The 26801-nt window shown below is 39.1% G+C and overlaps 1 protein-coding gene across 8 annotated transcripts in view; it reads right to left on the bottom strand.

The window, feature by feature from the left end:
* The window catches only part of ntng1a (netrin g1a), a 147354-nt gene that overhangs the window by 52818 nt on the left and 67735 nt on the right, over positions 1 to 26801 (bottom strand). For all 8 annotated transcript variants that reach the window (XM_084746936.1, XM_084746942.1, XM_084746935.1 and 5 more), the window contains exon 3: positions 24790 to 25433. In XM_084746936.1, the coding sequence (XP_084603062.1) occupies positions 24790 to 25433 (644 nt within the window). The remainder of the gene's footprint in view (positions 1 to 24789; positions 25434 to 26801) is intronic.

The raw sequence follows: 26801 nt of genomic DNA, 5'->3' as shown, positions 1-26801 counted from the left end.
TAATAAGGCTGCAACTAATGATTATTATGCCTCCACACTGGAGCCACCATGTTTTAAGGTCTCACAAACGCCTTGAAGGAATTTCTTCAAATTTGGTAGAAACATCCACTTGGACCCAAGGATGATGTGATTAGATTTTGGTGGTCAAAAGTCAAAGGTCAAGGTCACTGTGACCTCTAGTCTGCCTTATTCTTGTGGTCACAATATTTCAGGAACACCCAGAGAGAATTTCTTCATATTTGGTGTGAATGTCTGCTTGGACTTAAGGATGAACTGATCAGATTTTAATGGGTAAAGGTCAAATGTCAAGATTACTGTGACCACACATTTTTGGCACAACTCAAGAATTCAATGAAGCAATTATGACAAAATTACACACAAATATCTAACAAGATAACATGATTAAGTGATGACATCTTATATCCAAAAGGTCAAAGGTCAACTCCACACTGACATCAAAATGTTCTGCAAAACACACTTGAAGCTCTCTATCAGTCCTCTGTAAAAGAAAAATAGTCTCTCAGTGAAGAAGTGAAAAAGTATAGTGAAAATTTTGCCAAAAGATACATTTCATACCTCTTATTTAATTCCTTCAAAGTCCTCACTACATACAATATATGAGTCTGGACAGACATGGACATAAACAGTGACTTCACTGGTTGGCAGAGGCATACAACCACAAAGTAGTAATTCTAGTTTTCATTATCAATAAAATGAAAATAATTGCAAATCATGTGAACAAATCCTCGCAAGAAGATGCTGGAACCATTGCTGGAAATGTTTGACATTTTTGTTTTAAAAATGACTGGAACATTTAATCAATTATCAAAATAGCTGGCAACTAATTTTCCTTCAATCAAAAAAAAAAAAATCATTGCAGCTCTACTGTGTAAACAGCCACACAATGCCAAAACAACGGTACAATATATTGTGTGATGTCATTTCACTGCAAGTTCAGCTCATCTCTGGTTCCCTGCATTGAGGTAAATGTGCCGCCTGCCTGCATCAATTCGTCCAGGCCATCCATCTATCGAATCCCCAGCATTACTAATGTATGGAGTTGGACATGCTATCCAAGCAGGAGTCAATCAAGAGGTCTTTACTGCCTGTGACATGCCAAGCCAGTTCAATACAATCGACATGCTGGGCCTCACTGATACTGCTCTCAGCTAAAGACTATTGGCCATGGACCCAGCGACACAAAGTGCACTGCGGAGGAGTGAGTGAGAGAACTCCATCACGGGGAGGAAGGTGCCACGCGGATTAAAGACGAGGGCCAGGTAGAGAGCTGATATCAGGCGATCTTGTCATTTCAGAAGCAGCATCACTGATTGGACCCTTTAAAGGGAGGAAGTCCCCAAAGATCCTGCAGCATTGATCGGTTTGGGTCGGTAGCTAGTCCGCAGACTGCAAGAGGTTAGACTGCACTTGACCTCTGTGTGTGTGTGTGAGAGAGAGAGAGAGTGAGTGAGCATGTGTATACAAAAAAAGAGGAAAATGTGTAAAGTTGCAGCATAAAACATTGGCCTCATTCACAGCCACACATTTCCTCATAAATAATCTAATCATTTTGCACAAAGTATCTGTTTTGTACTCAATATCGCCAATTTATTGACAAAATTTAAAGATAGAAAATACAACAGAATAGATTCAGTGCTGGTGTCACTGTTTGTCTGATAAGCAATCTCAGGGAAGAGCAGTGAAATAACATCACAACACTAACGCAACAGCAGAAAAAAAAGCTATTACAGTAAAAAAATCAAAGAGGAATTTTGTGAAATCAACTGATCTTTTCTCATTAACTTAACACAAATATACAAGTTTAATTTATTTGAGTTAATTCAACTTAATAGCTCTAGTATTTATTTTCACGAAACTTAAACGCATGCACATTACATAAACTTGAGGTCTTCTGATTTTAGGTCTTTTGACGTGAAATGATGAGTTGAATAAATGTACTGTACAGAGTTCAAACAACTCCCTAAATTAAGTTTCTAAAGAAACATAACCAGCATATTAGCAGACTTCCTAGCATGCACTGTTTGACACTTAAAACTCTTCTGCCCCCTCTTTGTTTATAGTTTGACATACATATGTGATGGAAACTTGGTCTGAATTAAAGACCAAACTCTTCAGAAATATAATATAATATCTTAAGTTTAAGCAGATTTATTTGACTAGACAGGTTTATTTGTTTTGAATCATCACAAAATTACCTCTACTTATCTTTTCAAATCCCGTCAACTTAAAATTTAAAGGCAGCCTGAAAACTAACTTTTTAAAGTTAAAACAAATGGCTTATTTTTTACAGTGTGCTTCTTAATTGTCTTCTGTTATCTTGTTGCTTCTTGCTAATGTCACCAGCCATTAAAGTTTGGCAGCCGTCTTCCTTGTTACATAATCCCGATGTCTGGAGCAGACGTCTCCCATGGCTACGCCCACTGGGGGCCAGAATCTGAAACCGGGGTAGGACCCAAAGAGCAGGTGTAATTACAGGAAACGTTGGCGGTTTCCCAGCTAGCAGAGGGGTTAACTCTTAAACCCCGTGCGAGGGTCATTAATAGCTCGGGTGGTAACGTCGCGTCGTGCCGAAAACCTGATAGACCAGAGGGGGCAATGTTTCCACTAAATTAAATGAGAGGCTGCACGGCCTCATGGTGATTAATGAGAACAGCATGAGACGTAAAGAATGGCTTGGAGGTGAGTGTGCAGGTGTGTGTGAGAGAAGAAAAGAGAGATGAAGATTTAGAGAGAGAGAGAAGAACTGGGTTTGTGTGTGTGTTTACATCTGGGCCATAGGTTTTTTAAATGCATTTCAGGCCAGGATTTGTGGCATTTTTTAAAATCCTGTAATGAGTCAGAAAAAAATGTGTCTATAACTAATACGGGACCAACTGTCATGCAGGCAAAATGGCATTAAAAATTACACTGTTGACTGAATTTCAAAAGACTTCAGCTTAATCAAGTTAATTCAACTTAAAATGTAGTTCTAAGTAAAACTTGTGTATTTACATTAATGGGTTAATTTGAAAAGATTAGTTGATTCCACTAAATCCCTGCATGATTTCTTTTAAAGGGTTATCTAAAAGGAATAAATGAAAATTTACACAAATGTTATTGTAATTACAAATGTTACATGGTAACTGATTTATTGTTGCAGCTTGACCACTGCAGTGTATTCATGATTTATGTCTGGGAAAAGTGGTTTCAAAATCTGAGGCAGTTATTATATTAAGCAACCAGAGAAGAAGAGAGACAGAGAAGAATTGAGAAGAGACTTATAGAGAGAGAAAGAGAAAGAATTTAGAAAAAGTTTAGATAACATCATTTCAACACCAGCTGTATTACAATGCAAACTATATAAGTACCAGAGACAAAGAATATTGTTGCAAAGTTAAAGGTGCACACTAAGTGCACTTTAAGGGAGCTGTCCGTTCAGTACCACAAACCACAACAGAAACCAACAGACCAACACAGCATTTTACAGTAAAATAGTGAGTGTTTTTTTTTTATTATTATTTCTATTTTTTAATAACTGGTGGAGATGGACCACCTCATTTCATGGGGGTCCTCAGACAGACTCTAATGAGTATATGTAATATATTCAGTGTGAGGCCTCACCACACTTTTTAGCTGGCCAAATAACACGAGAGCAGAGCTGATAAAAATAGCATGGTTGCATTAATTAATTAAGTCTTTAAGCATGCCTGCAAAATATGAGAGATGGAAACTTTATATAAATAGTCAGTGAAACTGATTCATCACTGCAGATTGACTGCTGCAGCAGGGAGAATGTATCTGTAATTTAACATCTGGGAAAAGCAGAAGTAGTATTTGCAGCTTGTATTTGTTTTATCGGTCGGAGAGAACAACGGGATAAAATGAGTGATAACAGACTACTGACATTCTCATCATCAGTGATCTAGTTTCAGCTATATTGCAATAAAAGCCATTTAAGTGACAGAAACAAAGAATATTGTAGCAAAGTAAAAGTATAATTTAAGGGAGCTGTCTCTTCAGCACCACAAAACAAGTAAAAAGACCAGCATTACATTACCAGCTGTCTGATCTGTGTCAGGGACACCTACATTAAAAAAAATTTAGGAATCACAAAAATATTCTGTTTTTTTTTTTTTTCATAATTCAAGGAAGTCTTTTTAATTAAAGCGCTGACCTTTTTCTGAGTGCTGACAGCAATATTTAAGTAATCCACAAAAAAGCCTTTCTTCTTGCACAAAGCATGTGTGATTGAAATTTCAAAAACTGTTAGAACCAACATGTCCTTTTCGGCTGCCGAAAAAAAATCTCTTGCTCAGGTTCTTTACAAATATCCACAATACACATCTTAAAGTTACAATACTTAAAATTGTCAACATATGAATGTCATTTTTGATGCTATTTCTGCCTGCCTTTTTAATGGGAATGGCCATTAAATGAATCTACACTCATTAATAGGGACGTAACAATATATCAACTCTTGTAATATTGCAATAAATAAATGTCAGTGGCGGAGTCCGCCATTCCCATGCTGGATTCAAATGTCGTACATCGGGGAATGACACATACATGAGATTCTGAAGACACAAAGGAAATTGCATGTAATTTGTGTGAATACTCTCAAAAAAAAAAATATCGAAGTTTAAGACTAACGTTGACATAATTTTGTCTCTTGTGGTAATTTGTAGAAGTAAACCCTCTAATCACCATCACCTATGGCATCATAATCACCATCATCTTCGTCATCACCCCGCATCACCAGTGAGTCATCGTGCTCTACTAATTTACATTACCTTGTTAAAGGAACAAAGGTCTGGAAAATTTAATACAGCACTTTTTCTTTGTTTGATTGTTATTCTTCTCCTCTTTTGTCGGTTGCAGTTCTATTGTATGCTCCTGTTATGCTTGAAGGCTAAAGCACCGTCGGATGGCCATACATAATGAGCGCCTGCATTCATTGTCCTCCGCAAAAGATAACTCGCTCAGAATCGCTTTTCATGACTCAATGATCCCATTATCAAGCAGTTTTTATTCATCCCTCTCTGTCGTCTTCAGATCAGAATCGAATATCTCGCTTGGGGGAGGTTACCACATCAACGCTGTCGATGTGTGTGTGTTTGTGTGCACACGAGGCGAATTAGACAAACAGAAACAGTATGATGACGCTGTCAACACTTCTCCCTCTGTTCGAAATGCAGTATCTGCTTCAGCTTATGAGCGGGAAACACTGCCATATGGTGTTTTCTTCACTGACGAGGCTCTCTTCTCATGTCGCCCATGCCGATATGGCTAGCTCAGTGGGATGTCTGACTGATGAGCGCATGGCCAACTCTTTTTGGTATTTCTGAGTATGTGGTACTTTATGACTAATGACCACTTTCTTTCACTTAGGTCAAGGGGAGCCCTTTAGTTACACTTGAGGTTTTGAGCTTGTTAGCACATGAGCTGTCAGTTCTTACATAAGCTGTTTTCTTTCATGTTATTTTCACAACAGTAATTCATTATCATATTAATTTTGAGACACAAGTATAATATACTGTTATGAGATTATACTGTAGATAAGAACTCCTCATCTTTTTTAACCTCTGCACAGTATCTTTAATCTACTGTGGTGGTAAATTGTTTTATGTCAATATCGGGTCATTCTGCAAAACCCTGGATTACTAATGTTTTTCTGTCTTCATTTTTTTTAACATTAATTGTCCCAATTAAAAAAAAAATATCTCTTTCCTCAATATCTTACTTGTAGATATTGTTGTTATATGGTTAGGGTTTAAGATTGTGGTAATGGCAAATAAACTATTGTTAGTAGACACTTGGTTAAACTTGCAATATCTCACCCATTAGCTGCTAAATGTTCCAATATGTTCACCAAATAGTCGCAAACGTTGTCGTTTTGCTGTCTGGTGCTCAGTGGGTGGTGTACACAGCTTTTTCACTGAAAAGGATTCAGCTGAAAGAACAATTTCAGGGAGATAAAACACTAAATTTGTGGGCTGAAAACCAAAACAATGAACTTAAAGATGCTAAAACACTTCATAGAGCTGAAGGGAATTTCAAAATGAGGGTATAGTGATATACGATTATAGTGGCTTTAAGGTTAGGTTAGGGACAGACAATTTCACATAATAAAAAAGTGAATGTTAACTGCAAATCTGTCACATGGAAGACATGAATTCTGCACCCTCACTGGCCCTATCATTACATTACAAAGGCCTGTGTAGGCTTTGGACATGATTAGTCAGGTGTGGGACGATCCAGTGCAGGTGTACTTCCTAGAAATATGAGCTGAAAGGAGGAAGGTGAACTGAAGTGCAAATAAAGTTTTCAGAGTTGCTGGCAGATGGTGGAAAGGACAGTGAAAAGAATAACTACTAAAATGTCCATATAAAGGCAACAATCCAAATTGAAGCAACTGGTATAAGTGAGGTGGTTCATTTTAGAAACACTGGCACTGTAGAGGCTCCCCTTCCTCTCTGTGATATGATTTTGTGTACGATACATAGAAAATTGCAATTACTTTGCAGTGTGAACGCTGGATGCTTAAACTGCACAGCTGTCTAAAGGTGAATAATTCCAATAATGTATTCAAAATGTGCAATATTTTGACATTTGTTGAACAGCTGACGCTAAATTGAATTACTGGCTTTAAATTGTATGCAGAAGCAGCTGGAGGTGTATGAATAGTTAGTGGCAAAAATAGGGCCGGATACCAAACTTTAATACTTTTATGATACTGATCAAAGAGTTTCAATAGTATTAAGTACTGAAAAATTCCTTGTCATTCAAGAAAATTTGATTTTATAAAGTTAGCATCGAAGGTGCTGACACTGGTATCAGAAGTTTTTGAATGATACCCAGCCCTGAGTAGAAAACTGGGAAAGGGATGAAGACTGCAAAGTAAGCTGGGAGCTAAACTGCATTGCTGTCTGTAATTTGTATGTAGGAGCAGCTGAGTAGGAGCAGGTTTTAATTAAGAAACATTGGCACTGTAGAAGCTCACAAGCCTCTCTGTGATATGATTTTTGTCTGATATAATTAAAGCTGAATTAATATATTGATTTAAAAATGCTATTCATAATGTTTTTTCAAACCAAAATATTCCACTGATTTAAGCATATTTACAAGCTTACAACACATAATAATTAGCAGTAAAATAGAGAAACATGTCTAAACTGGTTCTGAGTGGTGTGTTCCATGTTTTTCCAGATGGCACTGACTATGCAAGTGTTGCCAACGTCTCCCCCAGTCTCTACCAGTAACCGAATCATCCGTGTGGTGGTGGGGGCTGCAAGTGAAGGAGAGGTCAATGAGGAGATTAGTCATGAAACCCTGACAGGAGGGCCCATTATGAGGGCGGCTGTAGCCGACAAAGATGGGGGAGAAGACACGCCGAAAAGGGCCTCTCCATTAATAAAAATGGGTCACCACATGAATGTTGAATGTGCTCTGCCGACAGTGAGGAAGAGACAAATGCTTCCCAACGTGGCTGGCTTCTGGCTCCCAAGACCCCTTTCTGGCACAATAGAGGGATATTGGCGACCCTAACCTGGAGATAAAAAGGCTTTTTGAGAAATCAGATCGGAAAATGGCTCAATGTGCCCATTGAAGCTGTCATGGTTTTAATGTAAGTCCATGGTAAACAGTTAGTAATCAATCATTTGGTTTGTATGGGGGTATTAATATATGGATCATGACAGGAATCAAAGATGCTGCCTGCATTATCTGTGTGTGTGTGTGTGTGTGTGTGTGTGTGTGTGTGTGTGTGTGTATGTGGGGATTTTAGATTGAATTCCCGCTGAACGAGATTGGGATTTATGGAATAAAATATGGGGTAGATATTGCCTGAAGGGTATGCACACAAGCCCATGTGCACACACACATGCACGCACACACACACACACGCACACACACACACACACACACACACACACACACACACACACACATACACACATAACCCTAGCCTTAGATGTGGAAATCCTGTATATGGTGCCACCACATCCCTTATATGCCAGTGAAGCGTGAGTTGTCTCGTCATGCGGGGCACATCAGCAGTGCAGTCTTCCAGTCCAAGACTTAAATCCAATTTGTTGTCTCTGCTGGCTACTAATAATGGTAAACCCATTGGGAGCAAAATCAATGCACAAAATATAAGATCTGCATTATCAGCAATGCAGCACTCAATGAGAAAACCGCTGCATCAAGTTGAAGTGTAAAGTTCAGCTTCTGAAGTGAGAAATGAATGTTGCTTCATCCCTGAGAACAGGGAAGGGATTTGTTGAGGCGACGCGCCTCCTGTCCTCTGCTCTGCTGATAAAATCTTCATGTCACTTGTAGCTTTGCTCCTCATATCTCTGGATTCGGTCGATTCCTCTGGCCTGTGATAAATAGTAAGGGATTGGCTTGTACACCTTCTGTGGGTTCAATGTCAGTGACACGGTGGCTTATCACTTGATTTTATTTGTACATAAAGCTTTCAGTGTACTTGATTTTTATCTCACAACTGAGCCGTTCTGTGCCATTTACACTGTTGCCAGGATTAGCTTTTTATGTTTGTTGTCACTGGAAAACACCAAAATCAATTGCTTTTGGTATGACATGGTACCACAATTCTTTTTCTGACCACTAGTAGCGCTATGGAGCTATGTTTTCAACTGATGAACATTACTGCTGCTGGTTTCATGCTATTCTCCTGCGCAGCTACAGTAGATGTCTCCAGGACCACATTTTGCCATGATGACAAACACACACACACACACACACACGCGCACGCACAGACCCACAAAGTGAAAACATTTCCAGCCACATGCTGTTGCAGCTGGTAATGAATGAATGTTTATTATAACTTTAACCTTCTCTTTCCAAAAAGTTTACCAGTTGTATACTTGTTTTTAATTGTGCGGGTTGTGACAGAGGAAGCCATTTTTTTTCTGGAATTATGTGGGTCATGGGATTTCTGTGGGAATCCAATGGGAGTCAGTTTTGCCATTTATCTCGCCTCGGACATATCTAATGAATAAACAATTTTCTTTGTTTTGGACAATTCTGTGGTCCTCATTCATTCCTTTATTGTCCTCTCCTGTAGTTGTGGGTTGTTGGCTGGCTGCAGCCACCTGACCAGTGCGTGGCATTTGTATTTTGGCATGAGTATTTTTGTGGGAATGCGATGTGACAGGAGTGAAAACACACTCCCGTTTCATGTATAAGAAAGCTGTGAATTTTGAGCTTTGAGGAGTACTTACTACTGCTATTATTAGAAACAATTAACATTTATTTGTAAAAAAATAAAAGAAAAAAACGTTTACTTGTGTATTTTTTGAAGCAAAGTGTATCTCAAAACCAAACCGGATTTTCACTTCGACAATCTGCTTCCTAAGTCACCCGTAATTTTAAAGCACAATCTCAAAAGCAGAACTTGCCGCTTTCACCTTTCCTCACACAAGCTACGCCTACAGAGGCAGCCTGCTTTATAAAATACTGCTTCAGCTGCAACAACTTCATTCAGGCAGGAAACAAGTGAAAGCAAACACCCTGCTGTTTGTGTTATAAATATTAAAAAATGAAATATCATGGGCCTTTGCGAAAGTACAGTACAATAGGTTTAAGCTGGATTGTCTTTGGAAAGGGGCAATTCAGCAAACAGAGACTAAGCAGTCAAAATCCATCCTTCTTTCATCCTGCCATTTGTATGTGAGAGTGGTAGGCAGCGTAGGGAAAGACAGAGGAGGCTTTAAAGGCAGCTAGAAGAATCTCGGCGAGGAAAAAGGTCGTTTATACAGGGAAATAGTCAGGGACTTAAAAGTCCACCTTAGCACTCACACTCATATTCACCTTCTAAAGACACGCAGGATAAAGAAAATGTGCTACTCAGACAGATGCCCCCTAACACTGAGAACGAAGTTTCCGTTTGTTGTGACAAAGCACATAGAAAATTCAAACAAGTGAATCTAAATCTTTTTCTCATAACTACAGCAACACTGCGCAACACTGCATGACTTGTTTTGCTTCACAAAGAAGTTTTCATTTTCTGAACAGGGAGCCTTGGATACATGTTTCTCATTTTTTTCCATTTTTCTCTCCACATTGTGCTGGGTCTGAATGTTATTGATTTGCTAGTTTTCATTTTAAAACCATAATACGTTGTGTCTGTGAGACATGCTACCCGGTGAAGAAAATGAAATGCCTATTTTCTCTCAAGATTAACTTCATTATCTGTGCTGTTTACGCCTTAGGGTTAGATAAGATTCACTTCTTAAGCTCCATATTTGTTGTGTATCTCGCAACACAAGTGCACTACATAACCGTATAGCATTTTAAAAACTACATCTTAAACAGGCATGTAATAGGAATAGGTTGAGAGTGTCACATTTCAGGCCAGAACTTTTTTACAAGGAACATACTAAAGGATTTTCATGAAATCATGAGCTCGTCTTTTTTGAATTACAGTAATTTATTATCAAGCAGGCCCTTTGATGTAACCCTGTTGGAGTTTGAGCAGCAATAGAACAAAGTTTAAACCTGGTCAGTGGCCTGATTACGACTATGTTTTGAAGAAATAACAGTTTGTGGAACAAATAATATATTTCATGTAGTTTTTGTGCATTTCTAACTGTGACCCCAAGCTAATATAAGTCGATCTAAGCCTTATCACAGATTGTATCATTGTAAATATAAAGTTAATGTAGATTTTGCTACATTTTGATCTTTTTAAGCTGCATTTGTTTAGTTTAAATGGCCAATTCTGCCAAAGAATGACATCAAAGTACAATCACTACAGCCATGTCTAGAGTCTACAGCCATGCTAGCAGGTCTGTAGCTAAATGCTTAGTAGCAGGCTGTGCTAAGCATTTCACTCAAGCATCACTATGACAATGCTACCATGCTAATGATTAGCAGAGTCTTTTTTTTTCTAAGACTAGTCCCGCCGTACTGTGCTGTGATTGGCTAGTACTTGTCGCATCGGCCAATCTTTGATTGACAAGAAAAGTTTTTTGTAACCTAATGCATTATCGTTTCTTAACCCTAACCAAGTACTTTTTTGCCTAAACCTAACCTGAAAACTGAAAATAATTTTAAAAACTGAATAATAGTCTCCACCAAGTCCACTGTGTTATTTAGCTCAACATGGGACACAAACACCAAAACTCCTGGGTCAAAGTGTTTTTTGTTTTTTTTTGACCCATTCATCCTACAAGCCCTCCTTCCTAAACTTCTCCTGACTGCCAAAACCTGCACTCGCCATCATGACCATGACCATTGGGGAAAAAAGACTGATGTTTAGCAGGTATAATGCTAACTATGGACACTTTAGTTTAGCCTGTTAGCATTATAACATGTTAACTGGCACATAAAAGGTGGTTAGTTTTGGAGGTATTTCCTCATAAACTATAAAAAAAAAGGTGGGCAAATAAAATTGTTGTTCTGCTGATGACTTTAGATAAAAAGCCACAAAAAGGTCCATTTGAGAGTTGTAAAGACATTTTGCTCAAAATCACAAATGTCAGCCTCATGGTGGCTCTAGGGGAAAAGAGGATGGTCAAAGTCATTAGGATTCATCCTCAAGACACCATGGATATCTGTACATGTAAATTTCATGACAGTCAATTCCGAGGCAGCCAAAGGCCGACAGAATGACATTGCTATCCACAGAGCCACGCTGCTGGCATGACTAAAAATGTGTCCACTCTCCTTAATGAGACCTAATTAAGCATCTGAACCGAGGCTTGATTGACAGGGAAAACATCGGCACGCAGAATATTTTTGTCTCACCATCCAGGAATGTTTCCCGTTTTTGTCCATAGCCATAAAGGACATAGACGTGGCGATGATGGTCCGATATTGCCAGCAGCCAGGCGCAGATGACTGTGCACAGGCAGCTGTGGCCTCTAGATACAGTGCACCACGCTCTGGTGCCGTGCACCTCCTATTCTGCCTCCGCCTATCGCATTTTTCAAACCCGCACTCTCCTCATATTCTTTCTTTTTTACCTTCACGGTTCACATGTGTATTGCTTGGGGAGGATTTTGCAGCTGGGACTATCCAATTAATTGCACAGGGGGGCCAGCTTCTATATTAATACGGTCTTACACAGAAACACACCCACTACAGCTGGCATGAACACGTGTGAGTAAGTGAGTGTGGATGGAAAAACACTCAACAGACGTAAACACTGGAAATAAATTCTACATTATGTCCTTCATTATATTCACCAAACAAAAACATTTTTGTTCTTGCTCCCATTCTCATCAGTTGAAATAAAAGATCTAAGACCTTTCCAGTGCAGGGAAAAGGTTTATTCCTCTCAAATGTTGTTCACACTGACAAATTCATGTTCCTGAGCATTTTTCTGTAGTAAAGATAATCCATCCACCTGACAGGTGTGGCATATAGAGATGCTGAGTAAACAACACGATTACTGCACAGGCCACATGTGGGTTATAACCAGGGTTGGGTCAAAAATGTCTTTTTTCATTGGTAACGTAATCCATTGGATTACAAGAATTGTAATCTTATATGCATACTTTTGGATTACTTCAAAATCATTCAAAAACATTGCACCTTAAAAATATAGCCACAACTTTTTTCAGTGCAAATAAAATGCAGACACACATTTTATAAGTTAATAGTTAATTTATCCTGAAAAAATATAATATAATATATATATAATTTTCAAATTGCTATTAAAGATGTAATCAAAATGGTAATCAAGTAATCCCTGACTATGTAACTATAAACTAATTATAGTCACTTCTGATAATCTGATCATTTAATCCCAATAACATGTAATGCATTACTACCCAACCCTGATCTTGCTGTTGCCACACTTGTCAGGTGGATTGATTATTCTAGCAAAGGAGAAATGGTCACTATCTGAATTAATTTGTGGAAAGAAATTGAGAGAAATGAACCTTTTATGTGTCTAGAGGAAGTCTATGCAAAAACAAAAGTGTTGCATTTATATATTAACAAGTGTTGAAGGACAATAAGGGGACTGCAGGTGGCTTTGTGTTGAGACCTGTTAAAACTCTTTGAGGACACATGGAACTAATACATCATGTAAAGATTTATTTCACGCTTTCTCTGTCCCAGCTTGCCCTGGCTTCTCTGCAGCTGAAGGTTGGTCCTAACACCCTTCCTTGCGCATCCTTTTCAAAGCCTTATCAAACGGGCAGTTCCAGAGCATGCGAACAGGGTGAGTAAAACTTTCTTTTGAGCTCCTCGACCTGGCAGACTATAGCAGGGAGGGCGTCAGCAAGAGACAAACCGAGGGAGGACGATCAAAGGCAGACAGGCGGAGAAATGGCGTGGACAGAAGTCGGGAGCGACAGGTGATGTAGGTGTTGACGGGAGAAGGAGGATAGAGATAAAGGGAGCGGAGAGGCAGCTGTTTGGTAGCATCTCAGGCAGCGACCGACTGGCTAATTGAGTTCTGTCAGTAACAAGATGCAAGGAGATAAAGTGAGGTCAAGTGTCAAATGAGATGAATAAAGGTTCATAGAAGGTCAAAAGCAGAACAAACGCTCCAGTGACGTCAATACAGGTCTCAAATGTCAATTTAGGTTAGCTGCAAGGCGGGGACCTGATGATTTTCAGTCCTCATCCAGCTTTAGGAGTAATGGATTACATGTAACAGGATTATGTAATTGGGATACTAAAAAAGGTAACTGTATTACGTTATAGTTAAAAATGACTCAGATTACAACTACATTTGGTAAAAATGGGGATTATTATCAGGATTACAATTACTTAATATAGATTTTAAAACAGAACAATATACTACCATCTCATAACATCACTCTGGTCTGAGTGAAACAGTAATTTCAACATTATTTTGTCTTTAAATCAGAAAATGAGAGTTCTGCCTTCAGCTGTGAAAATACATTATCCAAGAACTCAACGTCTAATTTAAAGAAATATTTACAAGTAAGACCAATAGCTAACATAAGCTATATAGGACAACCACTAATGTTAGTTACACCAACCAATTGCTAACAGTAGTTACACTGTCCAACTGGTAATGTTTACTCCACAGATAACAATGACTACACAGACCAGCCAGTAATGTTAACTACAGAGACCAACCACTAATGTTAGCTACAGAGACCAACTGCTGATGTTAGCTACTGAAACCAAAAATCTGTTGTTAGCTACTGAGACCAACCACTAATGTTAGCTAATGTTTTTATTATCAGGTAATTAGTAATTGTATTGGAATACATTTTTAAAGTAACCTTCCCCACCCTGGTCATAATCAGGAGCAGATCACTTATGTAATCCATTTATTGTAGATTTATTTAAATCCAGTCAAAGCTGATTCAAATCTTGAAACAAAAATACAAAATCTTGAGAGTCAACCTTAGATCTCCAATGAAGAAGACATGATGATATTTCAGTTGCAAACCAGAGGTCACCAGTTAATAAACCATCCTACGCTTCCTCTCCCAGTGGACCCACAAGTGTAGGAAGGCAGCTCGCAGCTTCAAACCAAACTGACTCAAAACATGGCAGAAATAAATAAAAGAAACATTTCCCTGTTCACTTTGAAGTGAGAGGGAGGATAAACAAGAGCAGGGAGTGGAGAAGGCAGGCGTAGGTCGAAGGATAGACTCAGGCCACAGACCCATTTAAATTTAGAAAGTGTGTTATCTAATCACACCATTCACAAAATGCACGGGATCACTGTACAGTATGAAGCAATGAAGCAAAAGTAAAATGATAAAAGAGCACATAAGGTTTCAGAACTGTATATGTTAAAAGGCAGTGGTAGAAAATAAAGGACAATTTTGAGGTATTTCTACTTTTTAAATGTATTTTATGCTTCTACTCTACTTTTTTGAGGCAAATCTTTTACTTTTTACTTCACTAAATCTGACAGCTATGACTACTTTTTACCCCCTGACCGCAATTTTTTTAGATGACTTGTCTGCAGCGCCAGACTAGCTATGAACTAGGGTTAGGGTTGGAGGTTCAAAGTTGTAAAAATATCTAATATTTATATATTTTTAAGGATGACTGTTATTTTGTGTAAAGATCTTTTTTCCTACCCTATTAATCATCTCACCACCCCCCTATATTTCTCCTGTGATACCTAGGTTGGAAACCACTGGACTATCTAAAGAAGTTAAAACCTGGTAAAATGAACAAAACGCCTACTGAATATTGCAACTGCTAAGTAACAGATCTTTCACCACTGCAAACAAGATAGTTTGTGGACTATCTGCTGCATTGCTCTACTGCACAAAGCGGATTTATGGCAAAAAATAAATGTCAGAACAATAGTCTGACATTGACAATATCATGTTTGTGTGAGCAGCAGCAGTATATGGAAACAGTGACTGTGTGGGCAGCCAAGTGACAGATTGATGAATGGGAGCAGAATGAATTGGGTGTATGATTACAACCACTTCTGGCCTCTGAGTGGCATCCACATCACTACCTCCTGTATTTCCTCTCTGATGAGTCACCGACGGACACTCCACTTCCATTCCCATCATTCTGCAGTGAATATGACAGAGGGATACAACAGACTGTTTGACTTTCAACCTCACGTCGCTGAATTTATTTCTGCTGGACTAACAAAAAGGCTGCTGGTCATTTGATCGCGGCGATAAAACTAACACGTGGTGCAGATGTTAGCAGATGGTCCAAGTTATCTGAATCAGTCGCGTGGTCTGTCCCACAATCATAGCATTCTCCCACACAATGACTAATGCAGACTACTGAATCAAAAAAAAAGAAAGAAGCCGAAATGCTAAGCACAGCGGAAGGTAAATAGATGCTTATGGTGGCACAGACAGAGAGAGACTAAGGAGGCTAGACAAGTGGAATGACTTATTCAAGAGGGAAGTGGGCAGGAAGAAACATGAAATTAGCACAAATAGATTATCTGTCGACTACAGGCAGGCCTAAGAGCAAGCCAAGCACTGTGGAGGGAGAGTGGGAGAGAAAAAAAAAAAAAAGCAGATTGACTTCTTGTTTGTTCCTCCCTTAGGGGAGATCCGATAGAGCCATCACTCACCAAATTGCTGATCTGTAGTTGAAACAGCTGTATCCAAAGCACACACGCACCGAACACCACTGCAATTAGAATGCACCAATATGACCCGTACACTGTGGGAGAGATGAACTGTCTCATCTTTTACATCTGTTATATTTTTGTATGACTCAGATGAAAGCAGGGTTTTTTTTTGTTTTTTTTTTGGCTATCACTGGGTTGTAGTGGTGTGGACTTTTCCAATAATAAACACAGCAGTAGGAACACTTAATTTAATGGTTTGACATTTTGGGAAATGTTTGTTTTCTTGCCAATGGTTAGATAAGAAGATCTGTACCACTTTGGTGTCTGCATGCTAAATACGAAGCTACAGCCAGCAGCCGGTTAGCTATATACTTGAAACAGCTACCCTGAGTCTGTACAAAGGTAGAAAAAAATCTGTCTACCTTCACCTCATTATGCTATCTCATTTGATAAATCGATAACAAACCAAAGTGTAGAAACATGTTGCACAGTAACTTCCAAAAGTCGCTAAGAAGTTATCCAAGACAAGAGATAGTCCATATCCCTCCTGCGAAGATACTTTAAAAGCTCAATATGTACGTTCTGCCACTCGGGTGCATTAAAACAACGAAATGAGATGTAATTTAATGATGTTCTGGAGTAGCACGGGATCATGGGAGTTTTCTTGGCTTTTTAAGCACCACCATAGCTGTTGAAAGTCTATCTGACATGACTCAGGCAGAAATCACGTTCACTCTCTGATTCACCCTGTGTTTTACAGAAGTTAAAGCAACTAGCAGCTAGTTAGCAACAGCTAGCAGGAAATGTGCTGTTACTTAGAATAAACTCGATTTATCTGCGTTTGAACATTGTTGGAAACATTTGGGAAAATATAACTACATGAATCAAAAAATATATAATGTTAAGGTTCTTTTTTGATTTGATGCAGAAATGTCACATTTTATAACTTTAAAGTAATTTAATAGAATTGCATATTTCTCAAAATCTCAAACTGTTCTTTTAAGTAAAGATAATTCATTCCCAATGATAGGATGATGGGGTGAACTCTACTTAATACTTGTGGTGCAGTGTTCCTTCAAGTGAGTGGGATTGATGACTCAAATGTGAAAGCATGATGACGTATTTACATCGTGTGGGCGGTGGCAGTGGGCATTGCAATATGATTGCTATATGTGTATTTCTTATCTTCTTTCTCTAATTGTAATATATATTTCAGTCACTTTTGGGGTATGATTCCTAACAATTTGAGAATTTATCTCAAACTAATTTTCATCTTACAGATTAGATGTAGGAAATGTTTGCCTTTTTCAAAAAAGAGTATCCACTGATTTAGTATTTCACTGCTATAACTCACAATGGTTTAAAGAAAAAAAAAGGATCAAAATTGATGCCGCAGAACAAAAAACCTTTCCTTTATTCCATGTTCTTCCTTGTCAAAACCTGCCTACTTTACCCAAAATACCCCTTAAACTTGAGGAGGAGGAGCGGCTTCAGAGGTCTGGTAAGCTCACTTCTCTCTACTCCACACTCTACACAGATTTTTTTAAATCATTTTCAAACTTGTAGTCTTCAGCCTCAACCAATGCCAGCCCAAGTGACATAACTTTATGTTATTAATCAGAGCGTCTTTTACAACTGTAAATCAGTGGCGTTTCCCTTTAATGAATGCCATCCTTCTGTTGATAAAAGTATCAAAAAGCTTTAAACTGCCCCTGCCTCTAGTCTACATGAAAACACAGCATCAATAAATCTGGTCTGGTTCAAAATCTAATGAGAGAAAATGCTCTTTTCATAGGCCTACACTTAATCCAACTCAGATTTTCCCAATAAAGAAATTGGCATAATTCAGTAGCTTTTGTAAAAAAAAATATACTTATCCTTAACCATCAAATCATTTTCTGAAAATTGTGTGGATGGCAAAACATTACAAACATCAATTTACTATAAATCCACTGAAAGAAAAAATTGTCTTTACTATGGAAGGAATCATATACCATCAGAAGAATCTGTTTTATCAGCTATTTTCCACCACTTGCATGTGTTGGAAAGTGTGTCTGTAGCTGACTGTTGTCCATGATTTAATAAAAAGAAAAATGTGAGAAAGAGAAAAGTTTGTTAGTGTTCACCTGTGAATTCAATGGACTTTTGTTCTGGGCTGGGAGCACATAAAATGATTTCAAGAGACAAAATATGAAGGCAAAGTAGCTGAGCCCAGTCCTCTCTTTGTTTATCATCCAAATGATCTTTCCAAGAGTTCTCTGTTGCCAGAGTTGTATTTCCTGTGAGCTCAACCGGAGCAAGACCACAGCAATATCCTGAGATGTTTGGGTTCATCGTCAGTGTGGGGATTTGCAGTCACTGTACAGGACTCTTTTTCCATGAGGCTGACGGGGGAAAAGGTTGGTGCATCTAATAACCAGTTCGCCCCTTCAAGTGAATTACCCGTCTGCCCTGCAGTCAAAGTGACTGTGAACCCTTGAGGTTGTTTCTGACCTTCCCTGATAATGCCCCGCGGCACATATATGCTTTGGAAATTGAATCACAACTCCCACAGGTTCAAGGGTAAATTGGGGGAAAACAAACTTTCCTTTCCTTATCTTCTGGTTTGCAAACAGGGTAGAAACAAGCTGGAAATTTATTTCACGATGTGCAGTTTTACATTATTTTTCATGCACTGACAGCAGGAAACAGGTTTGGAACTAATGGTGCAAGGCTGTTGCCAGATTGGAAGGTTATTTAAAACTTTGGCCTATAAAAAGGATTGCCCTTGTACTTTAGATTTTGGCAATTAAAAAGCAATCCAAGCCAAAAAAAAAAAAAAAAAAAAAAGTACAAAAAATACACTTAATTTAAGTATACTTCCATGTGCAGTGCTCATGATCAGTGTACCAAAAGTGTGCTGTTTTCGATGTATTAAAAATGTATTTAATATACTAAGGATATACTACTATACTATACTATACTACTGAAATACAATCAAGTGTACTTGACTGTATTATTTTGATTATTATGATGCACTCAAATAGACTTAAGTAAATCTTTTTATACCAATGATTTACATTAAAAAATATGTATTTTTCTCTACGTATATTTATATGCACTTTTCATTGTGTTAGAATAAAGGACATACTAAAAAGGAATAGCATTAGTAGAAAAAAATGTACTTAAGGATATTTAAGTGCATCTTAATCTTAATGGCGTATCAAAATAGTACAGTCAAATACACTTAGCAGCACTAATTATATATAATGAGCATATTAAGCACATCTTTAGTTCATTATCTGGAGGGGATCATATGATCGCCTGTGTGCCTGTGTGTGTTCATGATCAAAGGACCTTAAGCTTGTCGGCAGCTAACTCTCACTTCGGCTTCATTCTTTCTTTCTTTCTTTCTTTTTTTTTTTATGTTGCAGTATGTATGCTGAAGGACCTCTGTGATTCAGAATTTTTGAAAAAAACTGAAAACCCTTTTTTCTGCCTCCACACAGCTGAGGCCAGAGGCGTTATGTTTTCAGTGCATCCCATTCTTGTGAACATGATATCTCAAAATCGCCTTGAGAGAATTTCTTCAAACTTGGTTCAAGGATCCACTCGGATTCCGGATGAACTGATTAGGTTTTGGTGGCCAAAGGTCAAAGGTCAAGGTGATTTCATATTTTTGGCCATAATTCAAGATTTCATATACTAATTATGACAAAGGTCAGCTTCATTGTGACATCATAATGTTCAGCTCTCTATCAGTCCTCTCTAAAAACAGTCTGACTTCTCACTCTTGCTAGGGGTTACAGGTGATCACCAACTCTTTCAGTTTGAAATCTTCCTTCAGTGTATGTGGGGGTTAAGTCAATGTTGGAAGAACTTATGCTATTAGCATTGCAGTAGGTGCCTCATGATGTTTTGCCTGGTGGGGATCTGAACTCTACTGACTGCTCTCTTCTAGTTGAACATGGCACATTTTAGTACATTATTCATGAGTTTACTAAATATACTTTAGTTAAGTGAACTATATTGTACTTTTTCACCTCAGCTTTGTATAATATGGTGTACTATTTTTAATCTGGGTTAAGTCTATAAAATTAGTACCAAAAATCTCCCCTACTGTTCCTGTTATTAGGTGCTGTCTTTGTTTTTGTGGTAGGTAGTGCTTTTCCCAGATATGTAGGTGGTATTTATCCCTTGAGTGATGGTACAAAAATGAAATGGGTCTTCGTATAAAATTCAAAGCAGGGACCTGGAGCCCCTTCAGAGACAATAGGAGAAATAGAGCGAGACAGGGAGCTGCGGACAAGAGCCCGAAAGAGAGAAAACGAGAGCCAGAAAGAGAGCCTTTAGTAGCCTGAATCTTCTCCAGCTTTAATTACACTGTATTGATCACAGGCGGGAGGGAGGAAGAGGAGGGGGAGATCGAGTGGGGAGGGGGAGACAGTTGGCCAAATTGCAGGCTGTAGTTACTGTAAAGCATGTAAAAAAAAAGGGAGGCAGAGCAATTATACCAAAGTCATACAGTAGATAATTAGAAAATCCTCTGGACTTGCCACACTTTCTGTCTCCACACACACATTTAGCTCTGCTGATACAATAAAACAGCGAGGGTGTCAAATTCATTTAAGTCACCGGGCAGTATGCATTGTTCTCATCCATCTCACAGCTCCATGCTTGGTTTGATTTGAAATTCTTCGCATCGATTTTTTTCTCCCCAGCGCCTTTGGTCCGGTCCTTCCTTGTAATCAACCATAATAGAATGGTCATGCATGACACTTCTGGCTTCCCTGTAACAACGTGAGCCACATGTTACACATGCAAAGAGGTCTGCAAAGTTGAGCTTCTTCTTCCCCTTCCTTTTCTATCTTTTCTAGGTTGACCTACTTTGGCAAAGAGCTTATAGGTTCCTCTCTTTGTTTCTCACACTGTTGTGGCAAGGGCAGAAAATCTGCGAGCTCTTCTACTGTATTTCCCTCCACACCCTCTCTCCCTCCTGATCCAGGCGGATGGGATGGCAACTGAGTCCAGCGCAGTGAAATATGCCAGCTTCAACCTCACTGCCCCTGCAAAATCGCTCCCGCCGAGTCTCACAGAACTGTATTCCGGGGGTTAAGGAGCTTATGTCTCGTATACGACGCATGGAGAAAGGGGCTGAGCAGTGATTCGCCATGGGAGGGGGAAAAGGAGAGTGAAGCCTCTCTGTTGTTGAGTGTATCTCATTATGGCTGAACTGTGTGTTACCTTTAGTAAACAGTGGGGAACATTTCTCAGGCGAGCGTCACTCTTAAAGCAGCGGGCTGGTAAACGACAGTGGCCCGATGGTGGCGCACAGCCATTGCTCAAATCTACTGCCCCACAGGGATGTATGAGTTCGGTCATGATTAGTCAGATAGAATAAATAATCTGCGTTTATGACAGCCCCCTTCATTTCAGCCGGTGTTGAATGGATGCCCCGTCCGACTCTTTTGTGTTAGTAAATTCCCTCCAGTTATTTTTGCTGAATGACCTTCTCAATCACGAGAAAAGTCAAAAATTCAATTTCTGAAAGAGGCATTCATTATCATAGCCCCTTGTGCTCAAGGGTACCTGCCCGTTTACAGTGCATTAGAGCGACGTGTAGTATGGCTGCACTCCATTTAAAAGGAGTATTAAGGATATCAACAAATTAGAGATTCATTAAATGGCCTGAAGGCGTTTGACAATATTAATGTAAATAGTGTGACAGCAGCAAACATATTATTACAGGACTATTATGTATTAGTCAGTGTAGCATGAAGAAGACAAGAACTGTGGTCTTATTATTATCCAGGGTTCCAACTATTTTCTAGAAATCATTTTTCAGGACTTTTCCATCACATTTTCAGTGATGATTTAGCTGGGATTGCATGTTTTTGTCTGTGGAAGTCTGGTTTAAAATAGATGCAGTCTATCGCTATAACTTATCTCTGAAATCAGCTCTTACATGCTTCGAAATTATGACAAATTAATCGTAGAATAATGCACACACTAATACTACATGTCTTGCCTTGTTTTAATGCTCTGTTAATGTTATTACATTATGTTATATTGAAGCATTCCATCACTGTATTTTATTTTGTTTCTTTTGGAAAGTCCTTTTTGCTATATGCTCAGCAAGTGTTATGTAAATAAGATTTATCATAATCATTAAAGCTGCTACAAGGAAGTTTCATTTTGTGTTGATTTTGGAGGGTGGTAGTGTTTCCTCCACCATAATGGCAAATCATAATGTCAAAAATAAAAATAATTTAAATAAAAAATCTCCCGCTGCTTCTTTTTAATTGGCGACGTACCACTCACTGTAACTTTACCTTGAAAATGTAAACACAGGATTGCTTCATCTGATGTCACATGAGAATGTGACCCGGTGGCAGCCATTAAAAATAACTGTATAGGAATAGCCAATCTTCTTGTTGATGGTCTTGTTAATTTATGTAAGTCATATAGAGGCATCAGTACTAAATTGAGACAGTTTCATACCCAGTTAAAAACTCCTTGTAGTAGCTTTAATTTATAACCCAAATTGCTTTCTTCTTATAAATTATATTAGTCATTGCTGCCTCAATACCAATAACAAACAGTAGCCTACCGCTTACTGACAAATCTAGACTGATCTTCATACCTAAATGCATGAGTCAACTTTGTAAAGTTTATCAGCTACCACTCACTCTAATCAGTTTATGTTTATCACACCATACTTCAGCTAGTAATATTAGGTGGGAGTCTTTAAATAAGCTAATCACATCCACTGTGAAATACAGCTACAAAAGTTAAACATTTCAAGCATACGCATTTTCAGTGTTTGGACTCCAAGCCAGAGCTGAATCACAAACCTTTGCTGTCAAAATAAGATCATCAAATTTAGCAACTGAGCAAAACACATGAAATGATTCAATGTTATGTTAAAACAGTAATGCAACATTAATCTACAAACCTAATAAAAACTACCACCAGCCAGCAGTGACTAATATTTACATTTGAGGGATGATGTAACTTGAATTATTCAGCGTGGATTACATGAATGGATTACATGTAACAGGATTATGTGCATAAAAATAATGAATACGTTTATGTCAGTTTACTTTAAGTTTGAGTGTGAAGTGCGAATAGCTTACTAAACATTTAAATGTTCATAATTACCACTGTTAATCTAAACATGCATTCACACGTAACAAAGGAAGCCATGTCATCCAACCTGCATGTGCTACATGTGACGTGACCTTGATGTGAGTTCACAGCGTTTCCACAACATAACTGTGAGCAAAAAATTCAAAATACTCTCTACCATTTGAACAGCAATGATCCTAAAGATGACTTGTTTATCATAACTTTCAAGTGACAATGTTATTCGTTTTTGGGAACTCTGATATATGGCCTAGTAATTCATTCATAGCTAAAGGAAATGAGGAAATAATTTTCTGGGACAACAAAAGATTTCAACTGTTTTTCAAGTTTTCAAAGATGCACAGAAACCCTTTATTTTTTGTTTTATTTGATTAGATTTATTTTTTTTACATATTGATTAGAGAAACTGATGTTTGCTGTGACTGAGCAGGACATCAGTGATATTTCTATTTACAGTCTAGTCAATCTTCATGGCAAGGCAAACTGTGACACAACCACTGTTGTGAGCCGCAGCCTGGCAGCCTGACTTCAACACATCTACCCATATCTTTGAATTGTTGTGACGTTCCGCCACTCTGCACTTGTGCACTGCGCGCCTCTCATGTGTGAAAAGCAAAACAAGAGTAATTAAATCTGCATTCCTTCACCACTACAACCATATTCACATCTGTTAAATTGAAAAAGCACACAGTGTAAAACAGATCCACTTAAGTGTATGCCCCGGTGACTCTTGTAGTAACGTCAGGAAGCAGGGGAAGCTTTTGTCGGCCTTTCCGCTAACAGTATAATGCCTTCTTGTTTTCATGTTATATGACCCTCTGTGGATTTCGTAAATCAAACACTAATTACAACGTGCAGTGACCTGACGGCTGAAATGCTATCTCTAATGTCTTCCATGGACTAACAGACAGCTGAGTGAATCTGGCGTCTAAAATAGAGTGCTTCAGCAAGCCGTAAGCATCTTGGTTAATTAAGACATGCTGACAACTGGTGAACTCTGCACATCATTATGGATCCACTGCCTAATTGGAATGAATGGTTAACGGTAAACGCATTTCTCTTCACTATTGGGCAGCTGGACTGTCGTTGCACAAAACCACAGAAAAACCACCAAGAGTCATCATTACATTATCAGTGCTAAACATCTTAGACCACCCATAGCTTAACTAACCTGATAGCCGGAGAACCCCAGGGCAAACATTTCTTGTTGGACCCCCCAACCTTTAGTTGAGTGGTGCAGATTTCCTTACAAATCTGGAACTGATGGAATTGCCAAAACCAGTTGACATGCACACTTTTGGGGTTACTAGGGGACCGGGTCCTTGGGGCAGTTGCCTGCTTTTAGGCTGACACTTTCTAATCAGTTGGTCAACTGGTTGGTCGCCATGCACCAAATTCTAGTTTGCTGGTGGTGCTTTCATAGGACAGAAGCAATTCTTAATCATATTTTTTTTGCAGGTGGGAGGGACACATGGAACTCTGATGTATTTTATTTTTGAGTGATTTCAAAGTTGACTTCAAACCTGAAAGCTGTACGTTTTGCTGCAGAATTTCAAGATTTTGGTTGACCACAGCCCTAGCCTGCTGTGCCTGGAAGGTAATCCAGCCTTAAGTCTGCATGTGTACAAAAGAATTATGGGTCTTACCTGCCCTGGACTTTGATGTCAGAGATGGCATAGAAGTATCTGGACAGGTTGTTCTCATCCACCATCGTAGCTCCTGTAGCAGGTCGGAGCAGGCGGATTCTCAGGTCTGTGATGGTAAAGAAGTCCCTCAGGTTCTTGGTTGTGTCCAGTTGGCCATAAAGGGAAGCCATGTTGTGGAGCCGGGGCCCAGCGAACAGTGCAAAGCGGTCCTTGATCTCAAAGCGCACTGTTTTATCATACTTCCACACGTAACCTCGTGAATAGTCCTCAGTGCAGATGATGTCCAGCAGGGTGTGCTGGGTCAGGTCCTGCACCGTCTTGGGCTCCATGGTGAAGGCGTCCAGGCAGTCAGTGGCATAGAACTGGTAGGGCTGCCAGGTTCGTCCGTAATCCAGCGACTTTTCTAGGACCATCTGTTCGGGCCGACCTGACTCAAAGGTGAGGACGATGTCGTCGGTCAGCTCGATGGTCTTGTTCCAAGATAGCGTGATGTTGACCAGAAGGGCCTTTGGGTACTTCTTCCAAGAAGTAGACTGCCAGAAGGTTGTGGGGTTGCGGCCCTCAATGTCGAACATGAGCTCTGGAGGGTGGGCAAGTTCCTCTGTGCTGGCGTCACATTCATTATTACACATGTAGGGGTTCTCCTGCATAGAGAGAAAGAGCAGAGGAAACCAAACAGAGAAGGAGGGAAAAAAATTACTGGAAAGTTGTCTTGGTGAGAACAAGAACAAATTGGGTCATTTTCACAGTCGATTATAAAGAAAACTGAATGTATGCATGGCGTTGTATCTCTCATATAACACCATATTAATAGGAGAGTCATTTAGGAATTTGTGTGGCTGAATCACAACGAATGTGTCATGTACATGCTGCTGGGTGGAGTGTGCAGTAACATATGAATATTTGAAGCCACACAGCTTTATGTTGCACATTTATCTTTTAAGGGGCTGCTATCACTGCTGTTTACTCTTGTCATTACAGCACTCTCTGTTGTCACGGCATCAAGTCACTACATATATCATGTCATATCCTTCCAGGTCCTGAATTTAAGATGTCTGTTTCCACCTGCTCTACAACGTTAGAATCAAAAGAATTGCGTGCTCTATGTGTCAAATGGGCCAGAGGGACACCAAGTCATTTGTAAAACAGACAGATAAAATGAACAGCTCTGAATAGAATCTCTTTTCAAGTCTGAAAAGTCTAATTTAAGTCATATTTTTGAGCAAGATCATCGGGTCTTGAACAGTGGCAGACTCAGGCTGTCTGAGGGGCGGGGGCGAAAAAAATAAAAAGGGCACCAGTTGTATGAGGGGAGGCACCAGAGCAGCGAACATCTAATTCAATTCCTGGCTTAGCCTGAAATTGCCTACTACACTTCTGTAATAAAACAGACAGGGAACTATTGAACCCTTTAAAGGCAAAGAGAGGCCAAATAATTTTCTTGCATGTATTGTTGTCTCAGCACCCTAGAGGGCACTTTACCACATTTTGTCAACTGTAAGGGCGACCTAAAGGACGTTTTAATGTTTCCTCCACTGGATGGACATGCCCTTATCATGTTTTATTCTGACATGGGGGTCCCCCCTTGAGTCCACCAGTGGTCTTCAAGTAGCTTTAAGTATCTTGGGTTGCTTCTGTAACTTATTTTTTCTACCTTGTTTTACTAACACATTCATTCTTTAAAACAGGACAGACTTTGCCTAAATGTTTTGGATCATTTCCATCATGACTTCGTTCATAAAGGGCTGATAGAAGTCTATTTTTCATCCCTCATATCTGAATCTGACTTGTGGTTTTTGGAGTTTCTTCACAAGCTTTAAATTCATCACACCCCTTGCTCGAAAGAGGTCTTTCCAAAAACATTTGTCCGATTTACCGCAAATCATTACCAGGCGATGTTCTCTCCTTGCTCCCTGGGGGCTCCATCTAGCTGTCAGGGGGAGGAGGCACTCCTCCAAGAGGACCTTTCAAGTGCTACAAGCTCCAATTTATCAGGACAAGATAATCCACTA

This window comes from Lutjanus erythropterus, chromosome 21, assembly GCF_056507025.1.
Source record: "Lutjanus erythropterus isolate fLutEry1 chromosome 21, fLutEry1.hap2, whole genome shotgun sequence".
Taxonomy (NCBI): domain Eukaryota; kingdom Metazoa; phylum Chordata; class Actinopteri; order Lutjaniformes; family Lutjanidae; genus Lutjanus; species Lutjanus erythropterus.
This window is presented reverse-complemented; position numbering and strand designations above follow the sequence as displayed.